The following is a 14,354-nucleotide window of genomic DNA, read 5'->3' on the forward strand; positions in this document are numbered from 1 at the left end:
ATTTGCTAGGGAGCATAAAGATTGGGCTCTGGAGCAATGGAAGACTGTCGTGTAGTCTGATGAGTACAGATTTACCCTGTTCCTGAATGATGGGTGCATCAGGGTAAGAAGAGAGGCGGCTGATGCACCCATCATGCCTAGTGCCTACCGTACAAGCCTGTGGGGGGCAATGCTATGATCTGGGGTTGCTGCAGTTGGTCAGGTCTAGGTTCAGCAACATTATGTGCCCAAAGAGTGAGATCAGATGACTACCTGAGTATACTGACCGACCAGGTTATTCCATCAATGGATTTTTTTCTTCACTGATGGCACGGGCATATTCCAAGATGACAATGCCAGGATTCATTGGGCTGAAATTGTGAAAGAGTGGTTCAGGGAACATGAGGCATCATTTTCACACATGGATTGGCCACCACAGAGTCCAGACCTGAACCCCATTGAGAATCTGGGATATGCTGAAGAAGACTTTGCACAGTTGTACAAATCTCCCATCATCAATACAAGATCTTGGGGGGAAAAATTAATAAATGTTGTGACATTGCAGAAGCTTGGGGAAACGATGCCACAGCGAATGTGTGCCGTAATCAAAGCTAAAGGCGGTCCAACGAAATATTAGTGTGTGACCCTTTTTTAAAATTTTTGGCCAGGCTGTGTGTGTGTGTGTTTTTATTTATATATATTGTGTGTGTGTGTGTGTGTGTGGTGGAGACGCGGAGAGAGACTGCAGAGACTTTCCGTTGAACATCAGCTGAAGTGCTGGGGGAAGGTAGATCCCTACGAATGGAGGAAGCGTTTGGAAACCAATTTTCCAATGGGTACTTCACCTGTGACCCTGCATACAAAATAAAAGAACATCAGGCCCACAGAGAAAGTCTGTAGCCATTTCAGCCTTTAACACCAGAGACAGCTGGGTTAAGGTGGAAGGATCCGACACTGTCCACGTACGCCACCTGTCAAGTCTAATTTATTTATATGGCGCTTTTTACAACAGATATTGTTATAAAGCAGCTTTACAAATGCCTGAGTCCAAGTCCCCAGTGAGCAAGACGAGGGCAACAGTAATAAGGAGAAACTCCCTAGAGCACGAGGAAAAAACCTTGAGAGGAACCAAGACTCAAAGGAGGGTCCATCCTCCTCTGGCCGACAATGGTCACCACAATAATAACAATATAGAGAATAGCAGAATAAGTCGATGTAGATATTAATGTGTATTCTGATTTTTTAGAAGTCCTAGTCTGGTCTTGACGATGTGCGCACATATCCCAGACGCATCCCGCATGAGAATGTGAGCTGCACCTGTCCGCATTGAGTCTGTGTCCTGGCTGTGTCCTGGCAGCCGTGTGTGGGGGTTTGGAGGATGCCCTGCATGTCTTCATGGGGGCTGCACTGGACGTGGACGTGTGATGAGAGTCTGGCAGACTGCAGTGCTGAACTCCAGCTCTCTGCACCTGATGGGTGTTTGTATCATAAGGCTGACGGGCATTTGCGCTGGCAAGGTCAGATCAGACCTCGCGCTCTCTTGGGGGTCCAGATCAGACTTGTGTCGGTGTCCTCTAGCCAGAGGGATGATGTGTAAATCATAACCACAGTTATACTCTTAACAGTAAGCGCTACCGTAAAGCGCCCGTTGGTGTATTTAAACTGTGTTTCTGTGAGAAGTGTGTGTTTTCCAGACCAGCCTGTCCTCTGCTGCCTGTCAGAGCCTGCAGGGTGTTTGTAGTCCATGTGTCCCTGACACCACTCACCCCAGGAGGTATCCGCGTATGCTAGAGACTGACCTGCCTGTGCCTGTTCCCTCTCTTGCCTTCATAACACCTGATCTGTGCTTAGACCGCCCTCTGTGAGGTTTTTTCAACACACCAGGACAGGAGGGAAAGGGGAGTTTATTGTTCATATCAGGACTGCAAAGTGACATCTGGAACCTGGTTAAGGAATAAAGTGTAGTTGTTTTTTTAAATATTGTATTGACTGAAAATGAATAACGGACGTGGGTTAGCGAATGTGCGTTAGCAGACACGATGCGCTTTAGTGTATGTGATACGCTTTAGTCCATAGGGAGTCCTCAGGGAGGTGGGCAGAGTGCTCTGGAGCCCTTCCTGGTGGGGATCTACTGGATCACAGACATTTAGTGTCCAACAGTGTTACATAAGTCAATGTCAAGAGGCCTTTTTAAGAAGTGAGTCTTCGAGACGCACGGCCAAAAGCTACAAATAGGAAATCATGCTTTTAGGATGTGAAGCGTGGATGGTACAGTGTGTGCAGTAGTGTGTCTGTGGTACGGTGTATGTGTGCAGTACTGTGTGCGGTAGCATGTATGGCCATGTTTGTGTGGTACCGTGTGTGGCTGTGTACACAATACCATGTGCCGTAGCATGTTTGAGGTAGTGTGTATAGTAGTGTGTGTGCGGTAGCATTTGTGTGGTAGTGTGTATAGTAGTGTGTGCAGTGGCGTGTACAATACCGTGTGTGGTAGTATGTATAGTAGCATGTGTGTGGTAGCGTGTGAAAGCTCCCACTGTTATGTTCATTTTCACTGGTGTAAGGGGGTTGGCTGCTGTGCTGGTGCTCCATCACCATGGTTACGGCACAAAAGATTTATGAAATTCACTCAAACTGAAGCTTCAGAAAGGCAGCGATATGAATAATTTAGTAACAGTAATTCTTACTTTTACACCAAACAGTACTGAGGAGCTCAGAATTCAGTGTGTTCTGATTGTGTTTTGAAGGTGGAGGCAGCTGTTTAAAATCCTAAAGTTTGTGTGTGTTTGTATTCCTTAGAAGGTGACATCGCTGGCATTGTGATGGGACTGAATTATACCAGGACGCACAGTCTCGAAATGTGTGTGTGAACGTGGAGTCCTCACTAATACTGTAATACTGTAAGGTTTTAGTCTGTCTGAACCCAGCTGCTCATGCTACTGGTATCTTCACACTTATCTGCAGGGTGTGAAACCAACACCAGTACATGACATGGGTGTTCTAGAGCAGGACTGGTGAACTGGGTCAGGATGGATCAGTCTCGACGTATCCAGAACTGTCAGGATCGGACTGTACACTCTGGGTAAATCTGGATGGTCCAGTCTGAAGCAGTCTAGGTCACTGGATTGAGCTGGATCAGTGTTGGTTATGGAAGATTATCCTATATTAATCTGGGTATCTTTTTAAAATGCAACGCCTTCATCTGAGACTACAGTCAGGGCATGCCCGTGTGTGTGTGTGTGTGTGTGTGTGGGGAGGCGTAGGGCCAGCCAGTGTACACACACTGCTCACGTCACTACACCACCTCCACTGTAGTCTTCAGGGCAGTTAATCCCAGTCCCTTGTGGATTACACCCCCATTACAGCATATTATAAAATTTGTCCATGAGAATTCAAAGATTACTGGAGTGGGAAAGATTTTTGGTGGTGTGATCGGTCTTGATTTTGTCTTCATATTTGTTTTTGTTTGTTTATGTTGCAGCTGGCGGAGTACAGACAGAGGAAGGCTCAGAGTGATGAACAAAAGAAGCAGAAGAAGAAGAAGAAGAAGAAGAAGGGATCAGAGGAGGAGCACGTGAGGGAGGCGGAGCTGGACCCGCCCACCCAACAGGAAGTGACTGGAGCGAGAAAGGAAACAGCCACCACTGAGCTCTGCTTTACGAAGACCCTCCGCAGCAGAGAAACTGTGAAACATGACCAGACGTACACACTTGAGGTGAACACACGCACTGCAGATACAGAATAGACACACAGATACACCACAACATCAGAATGAAGTGAGACCAGTGTAGTACATTTACATTCACGGCATTTAGCTGATGCTTTTATCCAAAGCAAGGGTTAAGCGTTTTGCTCAGGGGCCCAACAGTGGCAACTTGGCAATGGTGGGGCTTGAACCAGCAACCTTCTGATTACAAGTACCTTAACCACTGAGCTAGTAGATCAGAATGAAGGGAGACTAGTGTAGTAGGTCGTCAGAATGAAGGGGAAACTGCAGTGGGTCTCGGGTAGAGGTTCAGTCGCTCCAGTGGGTCTAGGGTGGGTGAGGCTGAGTAGAAGGGCTGGATGGGTGTGGCAGTATTGGGATGTTGTCTTCTGTGTTCTTAGATGCTGTCATTAGTGAACAGGTGTAGTCCAGTGTTTACATCATCTCTGCAGTAACATGCAAATAAAACAGAAAGATGTCATTAGATATGTAAACATGAACAACGCATGAACAGTCATCACACACTGCATTCCACCCACATCATCGTCTAAAGGCAGAGTGAAAAACAGTGTCAACATCTCAGATTACCAGAAAAATCTACGACTGGCAGACCTAGACTCTGCACCTTTTGGTTAATTTCCTGTATATAAAAAGCCTGAGCAAAAAGTAAATGCTTACCCTGGATTTAAAGCTTGTGAGTGTGTCCAAGTCCCAGATTAAAGCCATAAGGCTTTGAGAGGGGCTCAAACCGTCCAGCCTGTGCAAGCACTTGGCTTCTTCATTCTGTACATGCTGGAGTTGATTTAATTCTTCGTCCAGTTAAGCGACCATTACAATAATCCATCGTTGAGGAGAGAAATGTTTGGGTCTGTGTGTCTGTATCTGATGAGTAAAGTACATGTCTGTCAGCCCAAGCCCAGAGAGATGCGGTCCACGTGGTGTACAATGCCTGTGGGTGCCCACGTGCATGTGTGTGTGCTTGAATGCATGTGTTGGTGTACATGTCTTGGTAGCAGGGAGACTGACCTGGTCATGGGCTGTTGTCAGTGTTTGTGTGTTCTTGGGTTTTGCTTGCTGGTCAGTAGCTGCTGACTGCACTGAACCTTCAGGGACTTAAGAACATCGCACAAACACACACATGCACATGCATGCACACACACATGCACAGACACACATCCACCCCAACACTGTCTACTCTCCACCCTGTCTACACCTTACCATCCTCTTGGCATCCTTGCCATCTCTTGTCTGCTCTGGGCTCATAGTTTTAGTGGATAACATTAAATATAATGGAAAAAAGAGGGTATTGACCCCCCCCGACACTCCAACTCTGAAAGGTAGTTGCTGTTTTAAATGACTGCGGAATTACTGGTTTCCCTGGCAACAGACAGCAGTTTCGTTTTAGTGGGTTGTGCAGGGTGTGTGTATGTGGGGGGGGTGGGGGCGTTTGGACAGCCTTGAAGAAGTGTGGCTCTGCTCAGCTTTCTGCAGAGGTGACCAGCGGTCCTGCAGAGGTCCCGTGTGACCAGCGGTCCTGCAGCACCTACTCTCATGCCAGCCAAACATCACTGGCATGTCTGACTTGAGTTAAGCCTAAATTAAAGAACATCATTCACACATTACAAAATGAAGAAATACATTGTGGGGTGCTGAGTAATTATGTACAATGTGGTACATTAGACCCCGCCCATACTTCACATCACTAGCACGCCGTTGCATCATTGTATCACCCTGTAGGACAGCTCAGTCACCGTGTAACACCACGGTTACATTCCCCAGCTCAGTCACCGTGTAGCACCACGGTTACATTCCCCAGCTCAGTCACCGTGTAGCACCACGGTTACATTCCCCAGCTCAGTCACTGTGTAGCACCACTGTCCTGTGGGGTGGAAGGTGTGGGAGACAACATCTTTTCTCTACACACTCCCTCTTTTGTCCCATCGGTCTTTCTCCTCACTGGGAGACTCAGCTCTGCAAGCAGCCCGTGACCTCTGTGAACCTCCATCAGGTCCATTTTCAAAGCATCATTCATTTTTTTGTTTTTAAAGCAGATGACACAAAATACACATCAGCTACATCCGTACAATTAAATTTTCAGTAGCTGTACTGTTTCCCAGTGGCGTTGTTGCTGTGGAAACAACTGTTCTAAGTGTTACATTTGCGTGTGCGCGTGCGCGTGCACACACACAGCAAGTATGTCTGAAAAATCATGTAAACTGTGCATCACACCTCAGGCCTGAGGAAACATAAACACATTAATTTGTGTAGAGAGTACTGTCCATGTTTGTTAAACCATCTGCCTGTTATCCTTTACACCGCATCACCCTGGACAAGCTCTGTAAGGCTTTGTTTATATAGTCTGTTGATGCAGTGAAATAGGTTTGTTTATTTGTTTGTTTTAGCTCTCTGGCCATGAAGCAGTTGTATTTCTGTTGTGTTTTAACCTAAGCACACTACAGAGCTCCTCTTCCCAGACACCAGTACTTACATCACCTACCACTACTCAGCACAGCTGCTTGACACCACAGTTACATTCCTCAGCTCAGTCACCATGTAGCACCACGGTTACATTCCCCAGCTCAGTCACCGTGTAGCACCACGGTTACATTCCCCAGCTCAGTCACCGTGTAGCACCATGGTTACATCACTGAGTACATCACCTGAGAACGTCACCCCTCCTTGTCACCCATTAGTGCACCATTAGACAGTGTTTGTTATGTAACTGTATGACAGAAGCACTGAGGCTGCAGCTGTATTGAGCATTTGGAAAGCAAACCTTAAATCTCCTGGCTATGACTGTATATGCTTTACTCTCAATAACTTTCTCTCTCTTTACATATAGCACTCTGTTATTATTGTTAGTATAATTTTTGTATAAATACTAAATTGTGGAGGTTGCATTGCATATAAATATTTTTGTCATGCAGAAGTAAATGTGTGTTGATGAAAATAAAACATGGTTGTACAATATATATTTATTTTGCATTAAGAACAAAAAGCGTTTTGTACTGAGCGGGCTTCAAACCACAGGTTTCTTATCCACTATAATCATTCAGTGTACCACATATATGCATATATACTCAGAGTGAACCTGTGCATGAAACATGCTACACACACAATCTTGCCTTGTCTTACAGGTATCATGTTGGTTATTTTCAGTATAGTGCCAGCTTTCTGTGGATAAGGGGGTCGGTGCTACCAACAAAATGTGTCATAACATCCACTGTGTAAGACCACTGTTGCACCACTGAGCACAACAACTGTGTAACGCCAGCAGAACAGTTGCACACCTGTTCTGGTCTTTAGGCACCTCGTCACCATTATTCTGTCTTGCGCTCTTCCACATTAATTGTTAATCCAAACATTGGGTGTAAAAGATTGTAGGATGTTGCATCTTTACAAGAGACAAGGACAATACTCTAAAATGGGAATTGTTTTTGAAGTGGCTGAAAAAATTATATTTCTCTACCGTATGAGATCAATACAGTGTGTCAGTGTGGTAGAGACCATCCATATGTGTGAGCATACTTGGGCAGTCTGTCTTTAATGATCTGACATTAATAGTCATTTTTAGTAGTCAGGCAATCATTGTGAGTATGAGGCATTGCAGAATCAAAAGACCAAGATAACGGTTGTGTCATCAGTCCCGTGTGTGCAGACGTAAACCTCCCATGCAGCGCACAGCACACAGTCAAAACGTGATAACCTGCAAGACTGTAGACCCGTACCCTAATGTCTTCCCTGCTATTGATCTTATAGTTATATTGTTCTATTGATCATTCGATTATATTGCTGTTCTGTATGTTCCCTGGGATTATGAGGAGTAGATTTCACATCTCAACCTTTTACTCCAAGACCCAAAGTAGAAAGAAAATGGAAATTTCTCACAGGCCTTCTTTTGTGTGCTATAGCCGGAGAGTGAGGTTTCCACCACAGCAGAAGACTGCTCATCAGAGGTAAAGACCCTGTGCTTGCTCATACCACACCAGATACATGCCCAGACACCTGCACTCACACACTTACCTGAACTCTGGGTGATGGATTTGATTTTGAATGGATAGAGTTGCACACCTGAGCCTATAATTTCCACTGCAGTGTCAGGACAGAAACCAAGCCATGTCTGTAGAGCTCTGTGACCCCATCTTAGCAGGGCACACACCAGGGCAAGAACACAACACACTGTCTCAGGGTTTGAGTCTGACCAGAGTCTGTCCAGGACCACAGTGGCTGCAGTCATTTTACATAATAGGAGCTTGACTCACCCTTGAACCTTTCTAGAGGCCAAACTGGACCTCTGGGTGAGAAGGTCATGAAGGTAAGGAAGAAGTCAACAGTCACTCAAAGATCTCCACAAGTGTTATGGAAAAGTGGGCTGTCTGTTGGACGGACACTCCATAACCCAGACCTCTGTGGCAAAGTGGCAGGACAGAGGCCATGCCACCACCAGCCTGTACGTTCCTCAGTGGCTTTTAAATCAAATGATCAAATAAGTCAAAAGTTTGATTAGAAAGCACTTTAATACACAGCGGCAAAGTGCTTCACGTAAAATATTCAAATGAAAAACAATCAGTTAAAACACAATGAATTTCAAATAGTGAGCTATGTAAACCAGTACTAAGAGAAATGTAAAAAAATAATAAAAGATTTCAAATTAAACATGTAAAGCTCTGAGATCAAATATGAAAATTAAGATAAAAGTGCACTGTAATGCCAAAAGTTAAGAAGTTAAATGTACATGTGAGAGCTTTTAGCACAGACAGCCCACAAGCACCCTAACCCTCAAGACTGAATGCTTTTGTGAATAAGAGATGTCAGTTTGTGATTTTTTTTTTTTTTTTTTGAACAAATTTTTACTTTATAATTTTGGGTGATTGTGTAGATTTATGGGAAAAGGTCAGTTCTATCCATCCATAATCAAATCCACACCACCAAGAGAGCGACAGGTGCAGGATTTGAGTCCACTGTACATGATTAGACTTGTTTTGCAGGTGTCACCACAATTATTTTCAGTATAGTACAAGCTGGTTTTTTGTATATTAAAAATTGGTTTGGAAACTAAAAGGACGCTGATTGGAGGGGATTTTCTAACATGCCTGTTTATTAGTCGTAGACTAGCTGAGGGTTTGGTCCAAATATCAAATGTGATCACTGTGGAGATCAATAGGAAAAGACATTTCAGTGGTTTATTAGTGTCGCAATAACCTGGTTTAACCTGTTTAAAAGTGTCGTGAGGTTGCTCTGGTTAAGTTTTCCACTCTGAAGTGCTGTGGCTGGTCTGTTCCTCACTGAAGTGTTTCCAGGAGCTCAGACCACACCTGCCACTTCACACCTCTGATTGGACAGATTTGAAGCATGTATGATTCTGATTAGATAGCTATTATGTTCAGGGTGATAATGAAATCATGCAGCCTTTGTGTTTTGGTCAGAAGTCACAAACCTGCATCATAACATGAACTGTGAATTGACAGGTGAACGGGTGCCGTGAGATATGTGAGAGGTCACAGGAGATCAGGGTACAGTAACCCGTCCCGAGGGTCAGTTCACGCTGGCCCCTCACCACTGCACCCACTAACCCACTGCCATGTTGGAACTTGTGCTAACTCACTAACCCCTGAAGCTCTGTCTGCTGGTGAATATTTGAACATGAAACATAGGCCAATGTTCTTGGGCCTTAATCTCTCTCTGCACAACATGGCTACAGGAAGGGACTGCTTGAATATGAGAGAGAGAGAGAGAGAGAGAGAGAGAGAGAGAACAAACGAACAGTACGAGCTTGCGTAGAGACAAGGTTTTTAAGATGGTGCTGGTAAACTCTTTATAACCAGAGTGGGCCAGTGCCTGGCTGGGCAAATAGACAGATTAAGAAGGAAGAAAGAGAGAGTGTATGAGGAGTGACCCTCACCCTAGGTAGAGAGAGAGTGTGCAAGACGTAGGGTTAGGGGTGACCCTCGCCCTAGGTAGAGAGAGAGTGTGCAAGACGTAGGGTTAGGGGTGACCCTCGCCCTAGGTAGAGAGAGAGTGTGCGAGACCCTAGGTAGAGAGTGGCAGCAGAAGGAAATTGGGTAAACATGAGACAGTGAGTGAGGGTGAGAACCTCAGGTCATTTCCTCCTTTCTACCCCCCAGGACGAGGAACTGTGTGGTCCTGCATCTCCTCTGGACCCTGAGCTCCTGCCCGAAACTCCCAGCAGGCTGCCTGCCACAAAGGACAAGCTCACCACCCAGAGCAGGGAGGGGGAGGAGCTGAGGCCAGAGATGGGCGACGTGTTAGGGGCTGAGGGTGTGCAACAGGTACCTACTCGCGGTTCACACCAGTTTTGTCCACAATCACCCTGGTCACTGGCACCCTTCAACTGTGATGTTGAGGGAGAAATGAAACGTCTGTTCTAAATTGATGAACACTTTCTGATTGGCTGACTAGTGAGTTAGTGGTCTGCTAAATGTTAGTACCATTTCTATATACCTGTCAGTTTGTACTCTGTGTATCCTAGCCTTCGTGTTTCTTAGCCCCCGCGTTTTTCTAGGTTTAAGACTAGGAATATTTCATATTCCATAAATTAATCTGATCCTAACCATGGGTAGGAATATTTCCTGTTCCATAGATTAATCTGCAAAACCTTTGGCATATTAAAGTACTCTTAACAGTGATAGTTAAGATGAAATACTCTGTATTGTTCACACCTTTTATCCTTATGGGTAGATGGAATTTTTAAGTGCAGGGTGTTGGTGTGTAAACATGTTTTGCAAAGTGTGTGTGTGTGTGTGTGTGTGTGTGTGTGTGTGTGTGTGTGTGTGTGTGTGTGTGTGTGTGTGTGTGTGGCTTCAGGACTTTGAATCAGCCCTGAAACAGCGTGATGGCATCATCACACAGCTCACCACTAATCTGCAAGAGGCTCGGGTAGAGAAGGATGAGGTGATGAGAGAGTTTCTCCAGCTCACCCAGCAGAGCCAAAACCTGCAGCTCCAGTTTCAACAGGTACCACACACTTCACCTACCAGGTACCCCACACACATACGCATACACCTCACCTACCCCCCCCCAACACACACACCTACACCCTCCCCCACACCTCACCTAACCCCCCCCACACACACACACCTCACCTACCAGGTTAGGTTAGGGTTAAAATGTAAGCACCAATGTGGCCTACTGGAGTTTGTGCACATGTGTTGCAGCTCCAGGCCGGTGAGTCTCTGAGGAGCTCCAATATCAACAGTGCAGCAGCAGATCTCCTCCAGACCCGTCAGCAGCTCGTCCACTACCAGCAGCAGCTAGAGGAGAGAGACGCACAGGTCAGAGGTCACCACGCACAGCTCAGAGACCTCCACAGGCAGATAGAGGAGAGAGATGCCGAGGTCAGAGGGCTTCAGGAGAAGGTCCTAAGGATGACCTCACTTCAGCAGAAGATATCCAAGGTGGAGATGGTGGGTAGAAATATACTGGTCGGTCAGGCGTGTGTGTATGTGCATGTGTGCTCATGTTTGGTTTTCACAGATTCAACAATTCCTGCATGAGTGAGAGTGAAGCAGGAAGCTGTGTGTGTCTGCAACACTGTGGCCGTTGTCCTGATGAAGCCGTGTCTCTGTGCTCTCAGGTCACGAGGGAGACAGAGGATGCATTTACTCAGCGGCTGCAGGACAAGGACCAGTGTATAGCAGAGCAGGAGAGGGCGTTATCTCAGCTCCGGGACCATCTCCAAGCCTCGGAGCGTTGCTTCCGTGACGTTAGCGAGCAGCTGGCCGTAAAGACCCGTGAGCTACAGAGGTGTGAGGTGGAGCTTCAGGGGCGTGAGGCGGAGCTACAGGAGTCGAGGCAGAAAGAACGCCTCTCATCTGCTGAGGTCATGCAGCTGATGGGCACCGTAGAGGCCATGCAGAAACGCCACCACCAGGGAAGCCAGTCGGAGGAGGGGGCGCTTCAGAGGGCAGAGCTAGATGCTGCTCGAAGGCTGGAGCTCTTGAGGGCGGAGCTGGACGAGTTGTATGGGCAGCAGATTGTTCAAATGAAGCAGGAGCTTCTGGCCCAGCATGCAGAGGAGATGACACGCATCCTGGGCCAGCATTCCAAAAACGTGGAGAAGATCTCAGAACACCATCGCTTGGAGATGGAGCGTTTGAGGGCTCGGTGGAGCCAGAGTGCAGGTGAGGTCAACGCCCTGAACGCCAAGCTAGTGGACGTCCAGCAGCGGCTGCAGGAAGCTCAGGTTCTGCGTGAGCGTGCTGAGCAGGACCGCGCACAGCTCTCCGCGCTGCAGGAGCAGATGAAGCAGCATGGAGGGGTGGAGCAGAACCAGGCAGAGGCGGAGCAGGGACGGACAGAGGTGGAGCGGCTGCACATGGCCATTGGTGACCTGCAGGCCCAGCTGGTGGCTGCGGAGCAGGTGTCCAGCGAGCTGGAGGCCAGACACGAGTCCGAGATCACCAACTACCGGATCAAACTGGACATGTTGGAACGCGAGAAGGACGCGGTGCTTGACCGCATGGCAGAGTCCCAGGAGGCAGAGCTTGAGAAACTCCGCACACAGATGCTGTTCAGCCATGAGGAGGAACTGTCGCGACTCCGCGAGGACCTCCAGCACAAGAGTGAGAGGAACGCGCAGAATCTGAGGGACGAGCTTGAGCACCGGCACCGTGAGAACGTCCAGCAGCTCTGCAGAGGCTATGAGGAGAGACTGAGGGCAGCAGAGGACCAGAGTGCCATGCTAGGGACAGAGAGAGTCTCGCTGCTGCAAGAGATCCTGGCTTTAAAGACAGACCTGAACTGTGCGCTGGAGAGCTCGTGGGTGAAGGAGGGCGCTTTGGTGGAGGAGGAAAAATGCAAAGTGACGACCGAGACCGAGCAGGGCTGGGACACAAGCATGCAGTCTGAAAACAAGCTTCTGAAAGCCTCCAACACAGCCATGGCAGAGCAGGTGAAGCTTCTGGAAGAAGGCTGCGAAGCTCTGCCAAAGAAAGTAGAAGTTCTGCTCACAGAGAAGCAGCAGGCACAGGAGCTGACGGAGCAGCTGCAGGGTGAAGTCCAGACACAGAGAAACACATTCTCATTTGCTGAGAAGAACTTTGAGGTGAACTACCAGGAGCTGAAGGAGGAGTACGCGTACCTGGCAGGTCAGAAGGTGTTGCTGGAGCGCTGTCTTGAGGAACAGGGATTGGAGTACGCAGCCAAGCGCCACAGCCTTGAAACCCAGCTCCAACATCCACCCAGCACCTCCACACAGCATCCAGAGGAAGTGGAGAAAGACACAGTGGAGTTAATGGAGAAACTGCAGAGGGTTGAGAAGGAGAAGTTGGAGCTAGTGGAAAAGGTAGAACACATGGAGGTGGAGCTACAGAGGGTAGAGCTGGAGAAGGTGGGGCTGATGGAGCAGAAGGAGGCGGAGCTACAGAGGGTGGAGCTTGAGAAGGTGGCATTGGTGAAACTGATGGAACAGAAAGAGGTGGAGCTACACAGGGTGGAGCTGGAGTGGGTGGGGCACTTGGACCAGAAGGAGGCGGAGCTACACAAGTTGGAACTGGAGAAGGCAGAGCTGGTGGACCAGATGGACTGGAAAGAGGCGGCGCTACAGAGGGTGGAGCTTGAGAAGGCGGCACTGGTGGAACTGATGGAACAGAAAGAGGTGGAGCTACACAGGGTGGAGCTGGAGAAGGTGGGGCTCTTGGAACAGAAGGAGGTACAGAGGGTGGAGTTTGAGAAGGCGGGGCTGGAGGAATGTGTAGCAGAGGTAACAGAAAAGACTCAGCGGAAGGAGGCGGAGCTTCAGGCACTGGGGTCAGGCAGCAAAGAGATGGTAGAGAGGGCTAGGAGACAGCTGGAAGATACCTCTGCCCTGCCTGTGGGTGGAGACATGGGTGGAGACATTAGCTTGTGCTCTGTACAGGGCCATTACCTCCAGATCTCAGAGCTGGAGGGAATCGCTGCCTTGCAGGGGGAGGGTCAAATGCCCCAGAGCCTGCTTTCGTCCAGTCAGGGGGGAGCGAAGGTGGAACCCACTGAGGGACTCCTGCCTCCACCCCTCTCCCAGGCAGAGAGTGGTGAGATTACCACGGAGGAGGGGAGAAAGAGAGCAGTGTCTGTGCATGAGCCCAGCGCAGCTGCAGACGTACACACACACGACGAGGAGACACTGCTGTACACTTGTCACGAGCAGGTAAGCAATTTGCGCTTTTCTCTCTACAGAGGCAGATAAAGGCTCCTTTCTCCGTGTGTGCGCATGCATGTGTGCTGTTTCAGTCCACTCTCATCGGCTCAAATCTGCAGGCTGTGTTCTAAACTCTCAGTGCAACAGTTGTGTTCTGCTTGTATTCTGCTGTGCGGTTTTCAGTGTTTTTTCAAGGGTTTGTAAGCTGCTGATAGCTTCCGTAGTGGTGCGGTAACAGCGTTCAGTCGGTAATAGCGTTCAGTCGGTAACGGCGTTCAGTACAGTCAGTAGTGGTGGGGTAACGGTGTCCAGTACAGGGTCAGTAGTGGTGGGGTAACGGCGTCCAGTACAGGGTCAGTGGTGATGGGGTAACGGCATCCAGTACAGGGTCAGTGGTGGTGGGGTAACGGCGTCCAGTACAGGAGTGTTTTAATGGAAGACTGCTAATGGCTGAAGTGCTGATTTAGATGCGAACTCACATTCTGGTCAGCAGCTGAAGACTGCAGGCATGCTGGAGAGGACTGACCAGCG

At 48.1% G+C, this 14,354-nt stretch overlaps 1 protein-coding gene across 7 annotated transcripts in view; it reads left to right on the plus strand.

The window, feature by feature from the left end:
• The window catches only part of akap9 (A kinase (PRKA) anchor protein 9), a 75,143-nt gene that overhangs the window by 6,994 nt on the left and 53,795 nt on the right, over nt 1–14,354 (plus strand). For 5 of the 7 annotated variants that reach the window (XM_035535558.1, XM_035535568.1, XM_035535559.1 and 2 more), the window contains exons 3-9: nt 3,461–3,694; nt 7,597–7,641; nt 9,154–9,198; nt 9,811–9,975; nt 10,511–10,660; nt 10,861–11,109; nt 11,280–13,832. In XM_035535558.1, the coding sequence (XP_035391451.1) occupies nt 3,461–3,694; nt 7,597–7,641; nt 9,154–9,198; nt 9,811–9,975; nt 10,511–10,660; nt 10,861–11,109; nt 11,280–13,832 (3,441 nt within the window). The remainder of the gene's footprint in view (nt 1–3,460; nt 3,695–7,596; nt 7,642–9,153; nt 9,199–9,810; nt 9,976–10,510; nt 10,661–10,860; nt 11,110–11,279; nt 13,833–14,354) is intronic. The other 2 variants (XM_035535581.1, XM_035535584.1) reach the window with 2 other exon arrangements.

Source organism: Electrophorus electricus, chromosome 2 (assembly GCF_013358815.1).
Source record: "Electrophorus electricus isolate fEleEle1 chromosome 2, fEleEle1.pri, whole genome shotgun sequence".
Lineage (NCBI taxonomy): Eukaryota > Metazoa > Chordata > Actinopteri > Gymnotiformes > Gymnotidae > Electrophorus > Electrophorus electricus.